This window comes from Cyprinodon variegatus, unplaced genomic scaffold, assembly GCF_000732505.1.
Source record: "Cyprinodon variegatus isolate N-32 unplaced genomic scaffold, C_variegatus-1.0 Scaffold68, whole genome shotgun sequence".
NCBI lineage: Eukaryota > Metazoa > Chordata > Actinopteri > Cyprinodontiformes > Cyprinodontidae > Cyprinodon > Cyprinodon variegatus.
This window is the reverse complement of record NW_015150521.1, coordinates 86,070-107,266: the sequence shown is the minus strand read 5'-3', so window position 1 is coordinate 107,266 and position 21,197 is coordinate 86,070. Positions and strand designations below refer to the sequence as shown.

Sequence of the window (21,197 nt, the reverse complement as noted above, 5' to 3'; positions counted from 1 at the left end):
GAAGTATTTTTCTCAGTGTTATGGTTTGGTTGAAGGGATTTTTTAGGTTCAGCAGTGGTCAGTTTCCTTAGTGCGGTAGAACCTTTTTAGAGCTTCTAAAGACGTTTACGATTCTTTTCTTTTTCTTTTTTTTTTTCTTGAAAATTATCCCTCTCCTGTTGTAGATGTTTCAGTTCATCCATCAGTCCCTCTGTTGATGTTTTACTCTCCTCCTCTATCTCCTTCAGAGCCTCCTTTGTTGATGGAAGAGTCTCTAGAAGGCAGTGCTTCTCTGTTAGCCACTGCTGCCTTTCTTTATGTAGAACCTCCTGAACAGCTTTCATAGCTACTTCTGCATTTCTAAGAGATTTCTGCTACCCTGTCAGGGAGGGGACTGGATTTCTCCTGGACCTAGAGCTGTCTCTCCAGATCTTGCTGAAATTTAACTAAATAAGTCTTTATTTCACTGGTTTCGTGCACTTGCTCTCAGATCGCAGTCTCTTTTGTTCAGGTCTTCTCAGCAACCAGGGCCATTTCCAGTCCAATCATATTTCTTTGAGCATCTTGATTGTATTGGTTCTATTTCTGCTACTCTAAACATAGAGCAGCTTTCTCCTGTTCAAACTCAAAATTTCACTTAAATTGAGCAAATTTCTATTTAGTGTAGAATTGACACCATATCCAGTGGAGAAAAGCTGGTAAAGAGATACCACAAAACGCTGCTGAAACAGCTGTAATTGCACTGAGAGTTTTTAAGTCAGGTGCCAAGTACAAGTATTATTCACACTTTAGAGTTTTTTTTATTCGCAAAAAATGTTTGATTGTCTTCGCTTTACTTTACAAAAATAAAAACTGATTGAACGCACAACAATTCATTGTATTTAAAGGTGTGTGCATCCCTTTAGTCCTTTATGTACCTCTCAGACTATAAGATTTGTTCGGACATATTACTGGTTTGTGTATTAAATATAACTAATTCTGTCAAGGAAGGGGAAGAAATTATTTTATTTAGTTTTGATATAATTAAAACAGCGTTGATGGCATGACTTTGCATGCTATATTATATACTTTGTCAGGATTGCCACTGCGGTAATTTTATATTTTTTTTTTTAGCTGCACTTTGAATTACCTGAAAATGCATTTTTCTCTTTTTCTCCAGTCTGTCTAGCATCATGTGTTAGCAAAAGCAGCTACACCTTCAGCCAGCAGAGGAGGTCTCGTCTCGATGCTCCACATCTACATGCACTCCAACAAACAACCGTATATTTTTTTGATTTTATGTTTTCGTATCACATCACATGGAACTACCCCATGCTATCTCTTATGTACATCAGAAGGGAATCCCCAGTTTGTAAACAAGATGACGTTAATAGATGTTCTCCTAATGGTACCACATTTTGGCCCTTTCTTGACCCTCTTTAGCCCATGTGGGCCCCTTAGAGGTTCAGTCTGTCTGTCCTTAGAATTGGGTCCTTCTGAAAGGGCGGTGCAGCCAAATTAGGGCTGGGATATCCCCGTCTCAAGGTGTCCAGTGAAGATAGAGATGTTTGTGTGTCATACACCCTGCTGAGGAACCACAGGGGTTGTAGGGTACTGCACTTTAGCGCCGACGTACTTTCAGGTGGGTGTTCCCACTTACTTTGGGTCTTTCAGAGAACTTGTCTTTTCGTCTTTCTGGGCTCAGTTTGTCGCCGGGCTCGTTGAGGCAGACAGGGCATTGATCTTGTTTCCAGTGTCTGAGACCAGGTTGGATTACCTGCATTCAGGTAGGGGTGTGGCCATCCTCTGGCTTGGGATTTAGACATGCTTAATGCAGAACTTGATGGAGAATATGTCTTGATGTAGAATAAAGTTACAATCCAGGAACTCCAAGTTCCAATTATTTCTTGCTAAATTGAGCTAATTCAATCATTTAATATATTTTTTAATAAAGCGTTTTGCTCTATGTATAACTGGATTTTTTTACTGATTTCTAAAATAGAACATCATTATCTACAAACCGTTCAGATACCTGAAGATTTGTTGTTTTGAAATGTCGTCAATGTTCAGGAAAAAGATAATTTTGTCCTCAAGGTTCATATTTATCTGTTGGTTTTTAAAAAAAATGTTAAAGTTAGACTCTTTTTGGTGGAAGTACAATTATAAGTTTTTAACCAAATGGGGTCATGTTTTGGTTAATATGCCAAAAAAATAAAACTCCACAAAAAACAAAAAAGATTATGTTCAACCCTGTGTGTAACTTTATGCTGAGCAGCTGTAGAATCTAAAATTGGTCATTTTCATTCTCTCAGCCTGTGGAGAACATATGAGTCTGGTTGAAGGGTGTAACCCCAAAGATAAGCCTCTAAAGTCTATTTAAACTATATCATGCTTCAAATTTCTAACGGACAGTTTATTATCAGACCTGGGTAGCATTTTACAAACAGACTCTGACTGTATGCTCTGAGGGCAGATTATTGTGATATTTTTATCAGAACTGGTGTTTATCCTAAAAAAGCTTATATCTACAGAAAGGGCTGAGAAACAATGACTGCAGAAAATTGGACCTGATGACATAAATGTTGCAAAAGTTTGTACATTTGGGGTAACCTGTGACCTTTTCAGTATATATTTTTTTTAATCACCCAGCAAGTTTAGCAGATCTGAGATAACCTGTAGATTACTGTAAGTCATGAATGTGCTTTTTGCTTTAGGGAATGCATTAAGTAGCTAAAAGCGGAGGCAAGTCAAGATCCATGGAGAACAACTTCACTTTTGAGGAGGTTGGTCTTTCTATTCGCTTTACCAACAAAGAAAAACTTGTACTTTTTTAAAACCTAATTCATATGCTCCCTGTCAGGGTAATTGATTTTTTTTAAACTTCCCTCTTATTTAGGGCAGTGACATGTCATATGAAGACAATGACTTGGCCTTCCCTTCTCCAGTAAAACTGTAAGTGCTTCATCTTCTTCAAGGCTCCCTCTTTAACACTGCGCCCCAAGAGTGAACATCTGCTCACTGTTCCTGATAAGATACAGGGAACTCTATCATTCGTGCCCAAGCCCCAGTTTTTAAATGTTTGCGGTGTGTGACACATTTTTGCTGCTGAAATTCGTTGTTTTAATTTTTTTTATCATGTTTTGATTTATTCCGAACTGCTTTATTGAAGTAAACACAAATTATGTTGGACTGTTTTTACATGAAAGCTGATAGAGCAAAGCAAATTTAATAGAAAATAATAAAATACTAGAGTATTTTTATATAAATGTAATTGAATTTAATTTAAAATAAAAAAAATGAAATTTAAAAACTTTGAATATCAAATCCTATGAAACGTTATGAGAAATTATTTCCAGCTTGTCTTATTTAATTATGTTTTTTTTTTTTTTTTCTTTGGTTGATAAGATTTTTAAAGGATCGAGCTTTCCTAAATCGGATGTTTTAAATTCCGCTGCAAAAAACATCCCCTTACATTTGAAGTTACACTAGATGTTGCCCTGGGCCAATCAGAGATAAGAAGGAGGCAGCTGAGGGAGCATCTAGGCTGCCCTCTTGTGGTGATGCAAAGCATAGCACCAATTCCACAATTTATTTTGGCATATATAGACATATGTTTTAACCATTTCTAGTTTTAGGAAAAATAATTGCAGCCATTTCAGTAGGTAAAATAACAGGATATCTCAAAAAATAAAAAAATAACACCAGTAACATGTTATGTTATCTAAGACCTATTAGTATAAAGTAGAAGGATGGTTAATGTTCTTGTGCTTCAATACCCATTAGGACTTCCCACGGCCAGAGTGACAGCCTTGATGTCGAAAGTAATGCTGCGGAAAAGGAGGAAGAAACTGAGGCTCCTCCTGAAGCCATTGTCATTCCCAGTGATTCAGATGGTAAAATGTTTACACAGATTTTAATGAATAATCCTTTTAAGAACCAAAAAAAGAAAACAACCCAATGTCTACCTCTTAATTTCAGCTTTTCTGAATGTCAACACCAATGCCACCACGAGAGGGGATGCTCAGGTTGGTGGAAGCTTCTGAATGAATATAATTGATGTAATGTGCTGTTCAAAAGTGCACTAATCCCTGCAATGTGGTTGATTTTTATGGAGTAAAACATTTTTTCCACATACAGTAAAACATTCATCCTGATAAAAAAAATTGTCAACAAATGTGCACATGAACTGGCTTGATTCAGTTATCAGCCATGAGTGTTATTTTTTTTATTCTGCAATCTTGAAATTCTAATATTTAAGATTATCAAGCCATCTTTTATCCACAGAACTCTCCAGATGGTGCCAAAGATCAAACTTATTTCTAAATTCTGTGCTTACAAGTAATTGTTTTGTGAGGACATTATTTTACTGATTTAGATGCTTGTTTAAGCTCATTATCATGCTAAAAAAGCAAATCTGTCTCAAGCTTTTAAAAAGACAAAGCGAGGGTTTTTAATCTCAACAGACCTATATTCTTAATTTCATCAAACCTGATTAAAAATCCAGTTCTACATCAAAACAAGAAGTAAACACCGTTCATGGTATGGTGTTCACTTATGTCAACAGGCATATGTGGAGTTAAATGAGCTCCAGGGCAACATCTGGCAGGAGACCAGCCGATGGGTAGGCTATGAAGAGAACCTTGATCCCGCTACACAACAGTGGGGTCCTTCCCATGTGTCCTACCTCAGCTTTAGGAGCCTCCTTCAAGTCCGGAGGTTGATGCGCACAGGTAATTTTAGAACATCCACATTTTTCTTTAAACTGGACAGGGTGAACTATTCAAAGCTTTAGTGACCTTAAGCCTTGGTCCTCAGGAGCCATCATCTTTGACATGAATGCCAGCAGTCTGTCCTCTGTGGCTGAGAAAATAGTGGACGAGCTGGTGAGCAAGAATGAGATACGCTCCAGCGATCGAGACGCCCTGCTGAGAGCTCTCCTTATGAGACGCAGGTAACCCACAGAGGGGATGTTTCTGTTTCTTCTGCTACGACACGAAATCTCAACGCCTTTCTAAACCTGTGCTTCTATTGGTCCTGGCAGTCAAAATGATGGACCTGTGATTACTCCAGCTGGAGATATTCAAATGCAAACTTTTTCTGTTGTAAAGAAGGTAATGCCTTTAACTATTTAAACTCTATTTTTGTATGACATCAAAATATTTACTATACTTAAATCTACAATATTTTTTGCAGAGAGACAGCTCTGACAACATGGAGGCCTCAGTTGTCCTCACTGGTATGTTTCTTCAGATGCTACTTCCTACATGTAGTAAGCATGTTTTTGGTCCAGATCTGGTTTAAGGGAATTCCTTGCAGGTGTTCTGGACCTCCTGCAGAAGCCAGTGGTGGCTTTTGTCAGGCTTACTGACACTGTGGTGATGGAATCCGTCCTGGAGTCTTCAGTCCCCATTCGTTTTGTGTTCATGATGGTCGGCCCTACCATCAGTGACATGAACTACACTCAAACTGGGCGTGCCATGGGTGCTCTGATGGCGGACTGGGTATGAGATTAGTGTAGGGAAGGACAGACATCACTTTCTGTAGATCATACTCATCAAATAAAACTGTTTAATGCAGGTACATTAATGATACTTTTCGTCTAGGTGTTCAGTCTGGAAGCTCACCTCGCCCAAACTGAGAAAGATCTGACTGATGCGATTGCTGACTTCATGGACTGCAGCATCGTGATCCCTCCGACTGAAATCCAAGACAAGACAATGCTGGAGCCAATGATTGACTTCCAGAGGAAGATCCTGCGGGAAAGACTCCGGCCTACTGACACCCGCCTTGCCTTTGGAGAAAGGGCAGCAGGTAAGAATCCTTGATACATTTGCACCAAATAGGGTTAAACTGTAGAAAATAACTATTTCAGAAATTCCCTCAGGTAAAACTAAGCATAGAAATGCAAGGAATGTCATAGAATAAAATAGAAAATGATGTGATGGATTGGATATCTTTCTTTGTTTAGCTTTACAAATGATTCCTGAAGGGCCAAAGGAGGACCCTCTGGCCCGTACAGGCTATCCATTTGGTGGAATGGTGAGGGACATCAAGCGCCGATACCGCCACTACCTTAGCGACTACACAGATGCTCTGAACCCTCAGGTCCTCGCCGCCATCATCTTCATCTACTTCGCAGCCTTATCACCTGCCATCACTTTTGGGGGGCTTCTTGGTAAATAGAAAAACTCCCGACCACAAAGATATATATCATGATGAGTTTAATGACCATACAAGTAGTTAAGAAATTCTCTCTCTGGCTCTAAATCCAATCTAGCGGACAAAACTGAAAAAATGATGGGCGTCTCAGAGCTTATGGTCTCCACCAGCATCCAGGGTGTTATCTTCTGCTTCATTGCTGCCCAACCTGTCCTCGTCATTGGATTTTCTGGACCCCTGCTGCTGTTTGAGGAAGCTTTTTATGCCGTAAGAATAACTAGCTGATAAGATTTCAGAAAGAAGAGTTTTCAAAGAGCTACATCCCTCTCTAAAATCAGTCACCTTTTTTTTTTTCTCCACCAGTTCTGCAAATCTCAGGACATGGAGTACATTGTGGGTCGTATTTGGGTGGGCATGTGGCTGATAGTGATCGTGGTTGTAGTTGTTGCAGTCGAAGGGAGCTTCTTGGTCCGATTCATTTCACGCTTCACCCAAGAAATCTTCTCCATCCTCATTTCACTCATCTTCATCTATGAGACGTTTGCCAAACTCATAAAGGTTCAAACAATTAATTCCCTCATCTGTCTCACACTGATAATTATTTTTGTTTTATCTAACCTTAAACCTGTTTCTTGTTTAGATCTTTCAGACCCATCCTTTGATCCTGAACTATGAACATGTTAACGACACACTGGAAAACCCCTTCCACCCAGTCATCCATAAACACACAGAGGTTCATCCAGATGGCAATGTGACCATTATAGAGAAGGAGATGGAAAGGCCGTACCCCAACACTGCCCTGTTGTCTATGTGCCTGATGTTTGGATGCTTCTCCATTGCATACTTCCTCCGTCAGTTCAAAAATGGAACCTACTTCCCTGGTCCGGTAAGATCAAGTTCCAAACAACACTCAAGTAAATCACCTCTATCAATTGATCTGAGTTTGTTAGGGATTAATCATTTCATTTTCCCTCCAGATTCGTCGCTTGATTGGAGATTTTGGGGTCCCTATTGCCATCTTCTTCATGATCGCAGTGGATATTAGCATTGCGGATGCTTATACGCAGGTGGGTTACAAATAGCAATTCAAATAAAAAGTCTTAAAGGGTTTTTTTGCAGACTGTTTTTTGTTTCTGTGCTAAAACCCTTTGGGAAAAGGCTGGGGAGTTTTTCTGTGAGGAGAATGTCTCAGTTTCCCTCAGGGTCTGTTTCTCCAATAGCTAAAGTCAGATACCATGTCTGAGCTTATGAGAAAAAAAACAACAACTTGACATATTTCTGCATCAAGCTTTGGTTAGAAAGCCTAATTTATTTTCAATGATGTTTGAATCTAAAAACTACAGATTTTTTTGTTTCAAAATATGGAAATTATCATCTTTTTTTTCATGTATCATCCAATTTTTGTGATCTCTTGTAGAAACTGGTTGTGCCAAAAGGTGTTGAAGTGACCAACCCCAAAGCCAGAGGCTGGTTTATTAACCCAATGGGGGAAAAACAGCCCTTCCCTATTTGGATGATGGGTGCCTGCTGTGTACCTGCTCTTCTTGTCTTTATCCTCATCTTCATGGAGTCCCAGATTACTACGTGAGTAAAGTTGTGTACATGATATCATCAAGCTAACAAGCTATTTAAACAATCTTTGTGTTCTCTGTTGAGCGCAGGCTAATTGTAAGCAAACCTGAAAGGAAAATGGTAAAAGGCTCTGGTTTTCATTTCGACCTGCTCCTTCTGGTCACCATGGGCGGAATTTCTTCCATCTTTGGAGTCCCCTGGCTGAGTGCTGCCACCGTTCGATCCGTCACCCATGCCAACGCTCTAACTGTCATGTCTAAGGGGCCAAAACCGGTGATTGAGAAGGTGATTGAGCAGAGGATCAGTGGTATATGCGTGGCCATCATGGTTGGTAGGTGCTGCCATCTACAGTGCTGATGCATTAACAAGCAATTATTTTTTTCCCGCTAATAACCATACTTTTTTCTTAATGTTTAGGAGTTTCAATTTTCATGGAACCAATCCTGAAGATGATTCCAATGACAGCTTTGTTTGGTATATTCCTGTACATGGGTATCACCTCTCTAAGCGGGGTCCAGATGTGGGACAGGATGCTTCTGCTAATTACACCAAAGAAATACCATCCATCTGACGCCTATGCTACCAGGGTATCAGTCCTACTAACATATACTGTTTATTTTTACCAAAGTGTTCCTTCTTTTTTTAGAATTAGTTATTTCAAAAGTTAGTTTTTAATGAAAATGTACCTCTGTTTGCAAAATGTTGCTCCTAGAAACACCAATATTTTTTGATGATTGTATGCTTTTTGTCTGTGCTGTCATTTACATTTGACCTGATTTATTAAAATCCACTTGAATTTTGGTTTAGAAGTCCCGTAAGCCTGATTTTGATTGTTTATCTTTGCAGGTGAAAACTCTGCGGATGCATCTCTTTACATTTATCCAGCTTGTGTGTTTGACCATCCTTTGGCTTGTCAAGCAGAGTGCCTTCTCTTTGGCTCTGCCTTTCTTTCTCATTCTCACCGTCCCCCTGCGGATGTTCATGACAGGACGACTCTTCACCCCCTTGGAGATGAAATGCGTAAGTTCTGGACAAAAGCAACAACAATAAAAATATCTCCTCAAACCATTTTGGTAAATGATCTCATCATATTGAAGTTGTTTTTGAAGTGTTAATGGGTGGATTTGTCTTGCAGCTGGATGCAGATGATGCCAAAGTGAAATTTGACGAGGAAGACATGGAGGAAGGATTGCCATAAGCACCACTTTGAAGAAAAATCAATCATTAATTGTAATTATAAACTGTTGTTTTTTCTAGTTTTTAAAATCCAGCATTCATGCAACATTTCTGATGCTAAACCAGGATTTATTTGACAATAACAAAGGTTTACACAGAAAACAGTATTTAGATTCAAGACATTTTTTCCCCTTCTCCCTTCTATTACATATTTAACGTTTGGCTTTACTTGCTCAAGCTAACTTATTTAAAAATAAAGAATTTCAGGGAGACATTCAACAGTGCATTTTTGTCCCACCGCCTCTGGTATTTTTCTCAAGCATGTATTTCTGAAGTTTGCCTCATTTAATTACTCGTGTGTCACTTATGTCATATTATTTCCTGTTCCTGTTTGAAATATGTGAAAGATGTGTGTTTCCATATTCAGATATTAGAGTGTACTTACTTTAAAAGTAGTTAAATAGATAGTCATTTTAGTTGTAAGATCGGGAAAGCATTGTTGTATATGATCTGAAACGCATTTTGTGCTATGAAATGTGTGTGCTTAAAAACTGTACATGGCTTTGGATTATTTTATTACAAATAAAATCAGTCTTTAAAAATTTTGGCTTTATAACTGCAACTGGAAAAGACTCTACCGCCCCTGATTAGTTATAGCTTTTAACCTATAAGCCTACAAATTTCAAGAGTGTACAAAACATACTCTTTTTAGAAAACCATTTTCAAAAGTGTAAAAAAAAAAAGGTTTATTTTCCCACATTGTTGTGGGGACTAAGAATCTGTGAACATATGTGGTTACTATTTAATATTGTTTCTACCTGCTTACTTACAAACATGCTATATAAAAACATGTTCTAGATAAATTACAAAATAAAACAGAATGCACACAAACTTCAAATTGTCACTTTCACATCATACACTTTTTAAAATGCGGAAAATTGTGAACTTATCTGAATCAAAATGAGAATTTATTGTAAAGCCGAAATTATACATGCTACCTTCAAGGACATCAGGCAATTCTCAGATGTTCTATATCAGAACATTAAAAAATCTCTATCCAAAGCCACAAAGGCAACATTGATTTAATTTCAAAATTACTCAGCACAAGCCACATGTTCATCTATTTATAAATCCAAATTAGAGAGTTGAGTCAGTTTGCGATCGTTTCCATCTTTTCGGAAATGTGTACAGACTGGGAGCCTTTTAAATAACATGTAACACAGTTAGTAGTTTTCCCCTCCACATATTTTAATAAAGATTTTATCACAATGAACACAACAGTTGAAATATAAACATCCCTTTTTTCCAAAATAGAACAGTCGCTTATTTCTGCATTGCTATTTTTCCTACGGCCAGTGAACCTATCAAAGTTTAACAAGACCGAGTGCCTGAGAGTCATTTGTTTTCGCTGAATCGGACTGACTTGATTGGACGGCCGGGGTTTACGCCCACAAACACACAAGGTGGAGTTGAAAAGAAAAAAAAACACACTGGGCAAAAATGAAGCTGTCAAACAAACAGCCGCGTAGAATAAAAAAAGGTTTGGAGCGAGTGGAAACAGCTTGAGCGCAGGACAATGAAGAAATGCTGATTTATTTCTAATTCAATTTCATTTAAAGTTGTTTTATGAACATAATGTGCTTGTAATGGTTTCATTAAATAGCACAACCAAAGTTCCAACTATGCGTTTCATGACAACCGGAGTCCCGTCCTTAAATATCCGCGGGTGTAAAACTTCTCCCCGGGATGAAACAGGGTCTGCCTCGGGGAGCAGATAATGCGTTTTAAAAATCAGCGGCGCATAAAAAAAATGGGGGAAATGGTTGGATGGAGAGGGGAAGAGCAGCTCTCCTTTGAGTGGAGGGAGACTGCGAGTGAGATGGAGGCGGAGGGGGAAGGACCGTCTCTGCGGGGACTGGAGCCCAGCATCGACGGCGCAGTGCTGGCTGTAGTTCAACCCTCCCCTTCTTCCTCCACAGCGACGCTGAGGCTCACGAGACAGGTAAGGCACCAACGGTTTTATATCGACGTTAAGAAAGCGTCGAAGATGAAATGGAATAAAATAGTTTAAAGTATAGTTTAGGGGGTTAATTAATATTTAAAGCTCTGTCGCGCTTTCGTTTCTTTGTAGCAGTGAAACACACCGACCGTTGTGGAAGGGTAGAGAGGAGGTCGGCCATTCCCGAATTACTTATCCAGAAACAGCGGGGAAGAACCTCGCTGTACGACTCCCAAGTTTTTTTTTGATGATTTTAACAACAAAAAAAGGGAAAATACAACTGTTTTAGGCAAAATAGTTTGATGGAAACGCGTGGCAATCGTGATGCAATGATGTTTTACGTGGGGAAGGGGTGCTTTCCGCACCGAGACCTCCACGCGGCTGTTGGCGGAACAGCTATCCGCCTCTCTCGGTCAGCCATCAGGGATCTCGGTTTAATATCTCACCGTACAGTGACTCGCCCTCCCTCTCCCCCTCACTCTCTCACCGAATGTAGCCCAGAAGCACCAGCGACGACCGAGCTCGAAGAACCCGCCTTCTCCCCCTTCGCTTATGCGCTTTTCGGATGTAGGGGAAGGGAGTCTGCAACGCCCCGGCTTTAGCTCTAAGCTCCGTTTTCAGTGTTTGCAGTGCGCCATTGGACCTTGTCACGGTAGGTTTCCTCACAGAAGCAGAGCAGAGCTGAAGCATGGCGGACCTGGAGCTGTTTTTGTCGCGCCAGAGAAGCAGCTCAGACTCGGATCTTCACACGGTTCTTTAAAGAAGCGATTCATCTTTTAGAATCTTTTTTTTTTATTTCAGATTTTTTTTATAGTTCATTTGATAAAAGATAAAATTTTCGAACAAAACATTTGGTTAACGTCGTGCTGTTTGGCGGAACAATATTTAGAGTTTTCACATTTCTTCCTGCGGCTCCACGGACCATTTCAGTTAAAAAGGTTTGCTAATCTTCATATAATTTTTTTTAATAATACTAAAAAAAAGATTGTATAAAAAAGCATTTTCTGATTCAATCATTTGAAGAGAAAATAATCTAAATTACATTAACTTCTTAAAACGGCATAAACATGATTTTTAATCTTGTTTTTAACCGAAGTAAGCAGTCCTCGGCTGAGTGGACCGCTGTAGTTCATTTTCAAAACATCCATATTCTGTATTTTTTTGTGTAAGTTGTCTAAACTCGATGGTAGTGCTTCATATATTTAGTTTCTGATTAAGAAAACGTGTTATTGACGGTAGTTTTGGAAAAGCTAGGTCACGCGCTTGAGCTGGGGCCATCAAGGACACGATGAACAACGAGCATCCGCCATCATGGAAGCACAGCTCGGCTACGCCTCGCTGAAGAATGCTCTCGGTTTGACTCCAAAGATCCGCCATGAACCGCTTAAATAAAAAAAATTAATAAAAAAAAAGCGCCCCAAACTGTTCATAATCGCATAAAAACGGATAATACGTCGACCTCCCCGTACCCTTAACGGGAAAGAAACGTTTTAAGGGACTCTCATGGCGGAGCTAGATCTGCATCCAGCGGTTAGGAGGCGCCTCTTCCGAGTGGCGCATTTGGCTGCAGTGCTTCCAAGCCACCATTCCTGCCTCTCGGAGACCGAAAGCAGATCCCCCCAGTCCGTGGTCAGCTGGTCGCCTACAGCTGCCTGCCTGTCTGTCCACGTCTATTCGCTTCCTCCTTCCGTGGATCCTCCCCAAAACCTCCGCTCCGACAGAAACGTCCTCCATTAGCGAGCAGACCGAGAGAGAAAATGGTCGCTGCTGTGAGTCCAGGATACTTTGGTTGCGGAATAAGGACAGCGCTAATTCGCCAAATTCCGGTTGGGGAGAGAAAAAATGGATCTGCTCAGACTCCTGTTGTCGTTGCTAGTTGTGCTAGTTTGAAGCCCTCTGTGGTGTTATTTGAGATTTGAAGCCGTCACGAGCAATAGCCTATGTCTCAGCATGTAGCGTAAACGTTTTAGGGGCGGTGAAATGAACATAAACCATCATGTCGGAGCAGATTCCCATTCATCATGAAATAACACGATATTTCCAACACATTAAAAATCACAATCCACATTTTAAACAGAAAAACAAATTAAATAATCGATTTAATATGTTTTGTGTTCTTATTAAATATTATCCTAGGTTTCATTTTTGTCATTATTTTGGAAAAACACGTTATTGTCATTGATTATTTGGTAATTTCCACACAAAGAAAAAAAAGCCTCCCAAACACATTTTTGAATTTATGTTTTATAATGATAATAATCCAAAAACTGGAATTTCCTAATGTGCTTCAATTAAATCTTAATCTAGGCTACATTTATGTTTTTTGTATTTGTTTAAGGGATTTTTTGTAAAAGATGATGAAAAATGTGTTTTTCATACACGTTATGTTTAAATTAGCTAAGACTGAAACAATTGGATTAATCATGATTAAGTGATTATTGAAATGATCAACTAATTTAGTAATCTATTAATCATAAAACTGGAGAATAGAGACTGGAAAACATGGCTTTAGCTGACAGAGCGCCCCACTTAGATCAGTAATAATATCAAAACAGACAAAAAGATAAAAGCACCTTTTTTGTCAAGATGTTTAATCCAGAACCCCTCAAGTGGAAACATTTTAATTAAACCTTGTTTAATTTAGTAAAAAAAAAAATTTAAGGAACCTTAGGCTCTCCAATTGTTAATCAATTAATCGAAAAAAGAATGAAAAGGTTAATCAATTTGCAAAATAATGCAGCCCTAAAATTAACCTTTCATCGATCTTTTATTCAATAATTTATTCGTCGGTTTGTGATTTATCCATCTAGTGTCGATTGATGCTTTTTTTCATTAATTTTTTCATACACATAATTTGCAGTATAATCATTCTGAACCTTTATGAGTAGTTTTTTAAAAGAGGCTATAAATGATGGATACCTTTGATAGTCTTTGTTTGGAAAAGTGTAAATGTGGTCTTGGTCTAATATGTACCACTGGTAGATGGGATAAGCCATTACTCCTAGTCGTATAGCCTATAAATAGCGGCTTTCACATTATTCAGAGCATTCTTGAAGGCCTAAACAACGATTGAGAAATCATTAAAAAATTCGGTACAGAGGAATTCCAAAACCTCGTGGGTTGTTTTGATGTTGAAATATTGATTTGTTTTGCAGATTCAAGACAGTTTAACCACAAATGAATGGAGAGATGGAGGTGGTGGCCCAGGACCAAGGTAAAATTTTTCAAACTGCCTAGTTGTTGTTTTTTTTATCCAAGAATATTTGCGTTTCGTACAGATCTATACAAGAAGCAACTCGTATGCATTCTGTCTCGGTTAATCTGATCTAGATGATTCCACCAATATGTTTGTGGAAGCCCTAATTATTTCAAAGAATTTGTGTTCGTTAAAAAAAATATTTTCGTAAAGTTCAGCACAACAATGTTTAGGAATCTAGTAAGATATAACGAACTGAGTTTTTAATATATTAATAAAATAAAAACATGTCATTTCTGTTCTTCTTCTTTGACCTTATAGTGTGGGCGCAGGATGACCTCCTAAAGCTGCTAGATGCCATGAAAGTGGCTCTGCCTCAGAAGGATGTGACAAAATACAAAACCTCTGAGTCCCACCTGGACTGGCAGAAGGTTGCCTTCAATTCATACACAGCAGAGATGTGCAAGCAGAAATGGCTAGAAGTCTCAAAAGAGGTCAGCCACCTTAAATGACGCCTGTTTCAGAGACAATTATCAGAGGAAAACATATCTAGAACTAATCCATTTCTGTTGTATGTCAAACAGATTCGTAAATTCAGAACTCTAACCGAGCTGATCGTGGATGCAGAAGACTACATCAAGAACCCCTACAAAGGCAAGAAGTTAAAGGTGAGTTACAGTCAGTATTTGTAATCCCAAATGAGTCTCTAACCTTGTAATTTAGGTTCCAGACTGACTTTGTTTACCTGGTCCTAAAACAGAAACACCCAGATTTCCCCAAGAAGCCTTTGACTCCATATTTCCGTTTCTTCATGGAAAAGAGGGCCAAATATGCAAAGCTGCATCCTGAAATGAGCAACTTGGACCTCACCAAGATCCTTTCCAAGAAATACAGGGAGCTCCCTGACAAAAAGAAGGTCAGCCTTGGGGGGGAAAACATTTTATACGTAAAAAAAAAAAAAGGGCTGTTGTGTTTCCACCCATAAATGTGTCAATTCACTTCAATATAAAACATTATTTGTTCCTGCAGAAAAAATATGTTGAGGACTTCTTGCGTGAAAAGGAAGCATTTGTACAAAGCATGATGAAATTCAGGTGATTATCAAAATGTTTTATTTTTTATTCTTCGCTGTGTGTAGATTGCTTTACACCTTTTACAACCATTAGAATGAAAACTCTTCTCTAATTTTTCCTTTATCATCTTTGCAAACAGGGAAGAACATCCAGACCTCATGGAGAGCATGACCAAGAAGGCTTCAAATGTCCCAGAAAAGCCCAAGACGCCCCAACAGCTGTGGTACAACCATGAAAAGAAGGCATTCCTCAAGACGCACCCTGATGTAAGCCTCAGCTCCCAAAATCCACTTTAATTGACGCTCATTCTACTCCCAGAGATGTTGACCGTCTTTTTGTCTCAACCAGGCGACCACAAAAGACATCAAGGACAGTCTCGGTAAACAGTGGACACAGCTGTCTGACAAAAAGAGGCTCAAATGGATCGGCAAGTCCCTGGAGCAGCAAAAACTGTATGAGGTGCGGGTTGTTTTGGATTATGAAATGCAGCATCTGCATGACCTTTCTGGTACATTTTATATCTAGTTTTGCTGTTTGTTTTTCTAGGAAGCGATGCGGGAATACATACAGCAGCACCCGGAGCTAAACATGACTCAGGGAGCTATGAAGTCCACCCTGACCAAGGCGGAACGGCACCTTAAAGACAAGTCGGACGGCCGGCCTGACAAACCCCCTCCGTAAGTTTAGTCAGACTGTATGCAGGGGGCTGCCGCTTCCAGCGACTTACTCATAACATCCGCACAAACGTTTACAGAAATGGTTACTCGATGTTCTGCGCTGAGCTGATGTCGAACATGAAGGACGTTCCGAGCACAGAGCGCATGATGATGTGCAGCCAGCGGTGGAAGCTTCTGAAGCAGAGCGAAAAGGATGCCTATCAGAAACGCTGCGAACAGGTCAGTTGGACGTTATGGTGTCACAGAGATGAAACATCCCCCCACAGTATCTTTTCCCAGGTTTAATTTCATTCTTTTTGTGTCTCTCTTCCAGAGGAAAAAGGAGTATGAAATCGAGATGAACAGATTCCTCAGTGTAAGTTCCTCATGTGTTTCAGTTTTCTTATTTTCACTGAATAAGCATGTTTTTGGTGAAAGTGATTCTGACTTCATCTTATTGTTCCAGACCTTACCGGAAAAGGAGCAGCAGCGAGTTTTGGGGGAGGATAAGATTGGTTTTAAGAAGAACAACGCAGCCGGCAGCCCTGCCTCTAAAAAGAAAAATGCTAAAACAAACGTGAGTCTGCTATTCAAAAGTGCACTCTGTTCACGCTTTTCGTTTACCTCTATTGACTCCCGCATTTCATACCATTTATTGGGTTCTCAGGCAAGTCCAGAGAAACCCAAGAGGCCCATCTCTGCTATGTTCATATTTGCTGAGGAGAAACGAGCCAAGCTGCAGCAGGAGCGACCGGACCTTCCTGACAGCGAGCTCACCAGATTCCTGGCTCGCATGTGGAATGAGCTTCCAGACAAGAAGAAGGTAAAACGTCTGCTACATAAAAAAGGCGCTAATTGATGTCATGACACGTCTTTGTAGTAACACTTTCTGCTCGTCTTGTTGTCTCAATGATTCAGGAGAAGTACAAACGCGTGGAGGCTCTTCTGAAAGCTGAGTCTGAGAAGAAGGAAAGGGAGGATAGGAGTCGTCTGCCGGATCCGCCCAAAACAGCCCAAGAAATCTGGCAACAGAGTGTTATCGGGGATTACCTTGCTAGATTTAAGGTCGGTGTCACTCATGGCTTCACAGATGCAGCATTCTAGTGGCTCTGCTCTTACTTAGAGGGACTCTTTTTATTTTCAGAATGATCGACCGAAAGCGCATAAAGCAATGGAAACGGCGTGGAGCACCATGGAGAAGAAGGAGAAGATTATGTGGATCAAGAAGGCTGCAGAAGACCAGAAAAGATATGAAGTAAGATACAATATCATTCCCACAGAAAAGTTTTTACAGCCAGGTGTAACCCTAGACCGTATTCCTTAAGGCTGCACAATTTTCCTTAAACATACAATCATATGGTTAATTGGTGAGATTTGATCTGTAAGTCAACCTTCTGTCTTTGACAGAGGGACCTGTGTGAGATGCGATCCCCTGCTAATGTTGTTGCTCCTATGAAGAAGATGAAGTTTGAAGGGGAACCCAAGAAGCCTCCATCGTAAGTTTATGACATAACACTTTACAACTTCATAAGTGTTTTTAAAATCTTAATAATAAAAAAAAAAAATCACCCTGTTGTTTTTTTTTTTGCTAGAAATGGATACCAGAAGTTCTCCCAGGAGATGCTGTCCAACGGGGAGCTGAATCATCTCCCAATGAAGGAGCGGATGGCTGAGATCGGCAGCCGGTGGCAGAGGTTGCCGCTGAAGGACAAGGAATGTTACAAGAAGATCGCAGAGGAGAAGCAGAGGCAGTACAAGGTCCTCCTGGAGCAGTGGCTGGCTGTAAGGAGCTGTTCAAAATTAAACATAAAGGAATTAAACTAAGTTTGTTTTCCTAATTGTTTTTTTATTTTGATCCTCCAACAGAGCTTGTCTACGCAAGAGCGAAATATTTACAGAGAGTACAATTCACAGGTTGGTCTTTAAGCTGCTTCCATAGCGCAGTCTGTTTGTTCAAGTGTGCCGCTTCTCGCTGTCTTTGATCAGCTGAGACCTTTAATTGTTTTTATTTGTTTCACAGAAAAGAAGAAATCCAGCAAAAGCAGGGGCGACCAAGGCGAAGCTGAAGAAATCTGTGAGTACTGGAGCCTGTTGGTTTAATAAAGATCTAAGGGGTTTTTCTGTTCTCCTTTCTGATAACCTGCTTTCTGACAGGACACTGAGGAGGAAGACGATGATGAGGAAGATGATGACGAGCAGGAGAAGGCCTCCTCTGATGCAGACTCATCCAGTGAGGAGGACGATGATGATGACGACGACGATGATGACGACGACGATGATGATGTGAGTGACGATCATTGTCATTTGAGAGTTTTGAAGAAGAAGAAAAAAACGCAGGAATAATAACAATTTATTTGTGTTTTAAAGAACGACGAGGATGACGAAGAAGAGGAGGATGACGAGGTTGAAGACAAAGAAAACAAATCGGATGACGAAAGCAGCAGCGAGTCCAACTCGGGGGAATCCTCAGAGTCGGACTCGGACTGAAACGGCCGAAGCCCTCCAGAGGCGAACTAAGCAGCGCTGAGCTGAGCCAAGAGTCCAGGGAGCTCTGCCACTGTGCCAACCCCGCCCTCCTCTCCCGCATCGCTTCATCCATCCCAAAACCAATTCATGTTGCTGCTGTGCTTTAAAAGAAAAATCAAAACAGCAAAAGTACTGAAAAAGGAAACCCGGCCCTGAAATCAGTCCGATTCCCTCCTGTGTGTGACGGTTGCCCACAGCTGACGTTATACCAAAAACAGCATCCCACTGGTTTGGTGATGTCATGGACGTTTTTTCTCTAATTTTGTTTTTCCATTTACAAGCTCTGTGGTGAATTCGTAAATGTGTCAGGTTAATCAGTTTCCCTCCAGTGTTTTTTTTTATTTTTCTGATAAGGAAGTTGTGAGCAGGCTTCAGAGCCAAAGATCACACTTCAGGAGGCAGGGGGGGGGCGTGTGCAGGGCACTGAAAAAATTGCACTCTTTAGAATGTCTCCTTTCATTTTGTTCCACAGGCCGTTGTTGCTTTGTCCTGTATTTTCAGTCGGCGTTGGTGGTTTGGATTTGGTTCTTACAAAGGGTGGTATTTTTTTTTTTTTTATATATATATATATATATCTTATTTCTCGAGAAAAACAGATTAAGCCATTCTGAATGTCTGTTGGTCGCTTTTAATGTCTTAATTTAGCCCCATTCTTCATTGATGTTCAGTAGATTTAACGTATCTTCATCATTTCACAGCGAATGTGGCTAGTTCGACAATTGGGTTGCAATTTAAAGCCAAACTCTTCGTTTCACGAAAGGTAATAAAAACAATCTAAAGGAGAGGTCATATACTGGGGGAAAAATATTTTATTTACATTTGAACAAAACATAGCATCTGAGATAATTTACATCATAGGAAAATCTCAATTGGCTTTACAGCATGAAACTGTTCCGCAAATACTGAAAACTTGATGCAAATAAAGATGTTAAATCTAAATCTAAGGGGGCTAAAAAAATCTGTTCCTCCACTTCAGTAGAAATAAAACTCATGCAATATCAGGTAAACCCACTTAGCTTTGGCATAACAAATACTGGAATTTTACCGCTGTTACAGTCAGTTTTTACGGAAGCATCGGACCATAGGAGTCACAGGAAAAGGGAAACATCTGAAAATTGTTACTCTGAAGTAAAGGTTATGGTTTTTTTCTCATTGTAATTTGCTGACATTTCCTACACACTTTGTCCCATTTTTTGTGATGGAATATATACAGTTATGTGATTAACTAAATCCCAAGGTTAAAAAAAGAAAGTTTTCTTTCCTTGCATTTGTATATATTTGGTAAAATCAGAGGCTTTGAGTTTGTCACTAAAAGCAAAGTCTCACTCTGGTTGAAGCTGTTTTTTCAGCCGTTAATCTGAACCTCAAAAGGAGGAATTTTGTTAACGGTGCAGCCGTTCATTTCTAGCATTTTCAAGGCAATATACCGATACTTAATTTGGTGTATTACTTACAGGTTTTTGAGAGCATCATTGTTCTGCTGAGGACCGCAATTGTTTCAACTTTTAAACTCTTTTTAATTTTTTTTTTCTTAATGGCTGCCATGTGTTTGGTTATTGTCTGATGCCCCCCTCCCAGAAAGTGTGCACTTAATGTAAATGTTCTCCTCCTGATGATGTGTGCACGCATGCACATTGCTGTGTATATAAAACGACGTGTGCGTTTCTCTTTGCTTTAATGTCTAGCTGTTTTCTTGCAAACAGAGCTGTGAATACAGCGTGCATATTCGTGCCTGCTTGGGGGCATCATAGCAACACCATGAATGTACATACTGTTTAGTTTTTGGATTTCCTTGCTCCCCACCCCCATTGTGTCATTATTCACCTAATTATGGATTAATGGCAAAACTTCCATCTTTATTCTGATTGATTGGTATGTGATGGAATATTTGGACTGTCCCATTGAGTAAAACAAAAACCAACGTCGGCCATTTAAATACCTGGGAAGGAAGAGTGACTGAGTCAAAAGGGAGTTGCTGGAATATGGGTTACCTGAAGAGTTGGAGTAAAAAAAAAATGTAATTTTTCTGTAAATACTGTTTTTTTTTTTTTTTTTGTATTGAGTGTGTTTTGTTTAATTAGTATTTTGATTTTGCAAACCCTCCTCTGACTTCAAGGGCCAGTGAGTCTTCCGCTCACGGAGAAGAGTTTTTAGTTCAAGGTCACCAGTTTTACTTGTTTTTCTCTCTTCCCCTATGTTGGTTTCTAGAGATCTGTAAGACAGAAGCTTTACAAGTTTGTACTGCTGATCATTTGACAGGATTTGATGTTTTCTATAGAGGAGGATGTTCTTATGTCCTTGTAGTTCAAGTATTTGGGCGAATAAAGACAATTATCTTATTGTCTTACTGACTGGGTGGAGCATATATTATTTTAGCAAAAATTTTTTTTACTGATCAACAATTTATCTTTTAGGCTGGACTAAAGGAACCATATCAGTGTTGCAGTAAATGTTTATCTTACTATAATCAAATCATAGTGAACAGTTTCCCAGATAAAGTTCTGTTACCTTTCAGGTGATTAACCCTCCCCTATATATTTGGTTATAATTTTCTCTTTGGAATATGTGCAGAATTTTATCGTCTCAGCTGTGTTACAGAGGTCTACAAGATGTTTCCAAAACTGTGCCAGAACCTGAGCCAGATACTCTCAATACCTGTGACTGTACCAGCTGTATTGTCTCAGTAATTTAGATTATACATTAGCAAACACCTTTCAATTACATCTTTCCATTATTAATATACCACCAATTTGTACTCTGTTATGTTAAGAGACGAATCAGACAAGATCATAAAGAAAATATTAGTTTTAACTTTTAAAAATCATCTCTGTGTTTGTTTTACTCTTGCAGGACCTAATTTACCAGATGCAATTAGAAGAAAA

At 39.5% G+C, this 21,197-nt stretch overlaps 2 protein-coding genes across 5 annotated transcripts; both read left to right on the top strand.

Annotated features, from left to right (window-relative positions):
* The first annotated feature begins 1,576 nt into the window (after positions 1 to 1,576).
* On the top strand, positions 1,577 to 10,341 carry slc4a1 (solute carrier family 4 (anion exchanger), member 1 (Diego blood group)). Of its 2 annotated transcripts, none has more exons than XM_015372038.1 (21): positions 1,577 to 1,600; positions 2,673 to 2,741; positions 2,855 to 2,910; positions 3,742 to 3,851; positions 3,937 to 3,983; positions 4,523 to 4,688; positions 4,774 to 4,909; positions 5,000 to 5,069; positions 5,152 to 5,194; positions 5,275 to 5,459; positions 5,562 to 5,769; positions 5,927 to 6,133; positions 6,236 to 6,384; positions 6,481 to 6,675; positions 6,758 to 7,003; positions 7,095 to 7,184; positions 7,535 to 7,701; positions 7,779 to 8,020; positions 8,107 to 8,276; positions 8,536 to 8,709; positions 8,825 to 8,887. In XM_015372038.1, the coding sequence occupies exons 2-21, from the start codon at positions 2,715 to 2,717 to the stop codon at positions 8,885 to 8,887; spliced, it is 2,751 nt and encodes a 916-aa protein (XP_015227524.1). In that variant the 5' UTR covers positions 1,577 to 1,600; positions 2,673 to 2,714. The 2 variants fall into 2 exon arrangements, with proteins under 2 accessions (XP_015227524.1, XP_015227525.1); XM_015372039.1 differs by having other exon boundaries at positions 1,586 to 1,745; positions 8,825 to 10,341.
* A 66-nt stretch (positions 10,342 to 10,407) lies between these two features.
* On the top strand, positions 10,408 to 20,661 carry ubtf (upstream binding transcription factor, RNA polymerase I). Of its 3 annotated transcripts, none has more exons than XM_015372042.1 (21): positions 10,408 to 10,867; positions 14,020 to 14,078; positions 14,382 to 14,554; positions 14,645 to 14,728; positions 14,821 to 14,976; positions 15,090 to 15,154; positions 15,273 to 15,399; positions 15,482 to 15,592; positions 15,680 to 15,810; positions 15,888 to 16,029; positions 16,124 to 16,165; positions 16,256 to 16,366; positions 16,457 to 16,612; positions 16,708 to 16,854; positions 16,934 to 17,044; positions 17,197 to 17,285; positions 17,382 to 17,571; positions 17,656 to 17,703; positions 17,810 to 17,863; positions 17,944 to 18,072; positions 18,157 to 20,661. In XM_015372042.1, the coding sequence occupies exons 2-21, from the start codon at positions 14,042 to 14,044 to the stop codon at positions 18,274 to 18,276; spliced, it is 2,223 nt and encodes a 740-aa protein (XP_015227528.1). In that variant the 5' UTR covers positions 10,408 to 10,867; positions 14,020 to 14,041; the 3' UTR covers positions 18,277 to 20,661. The 3 variants fall into 3 exon arrangements, with proteins under 3 accessions (XP_015227528.1, XP_015227526.1, XP_015227527.1); XM_015372040.1 differs by lacking the exon at positions 10,408 to 10,867 and adding an exon at positions 11,351 to 11,516; XM_015372041.1 differs by lacking the exon at positions 10,408 to 10,867 and adding an exon at positions 11,378 to 11,802.
* The last annotated feature ends 536 nt before the right edge of the window (positions 20,662 to 21,197 follow it).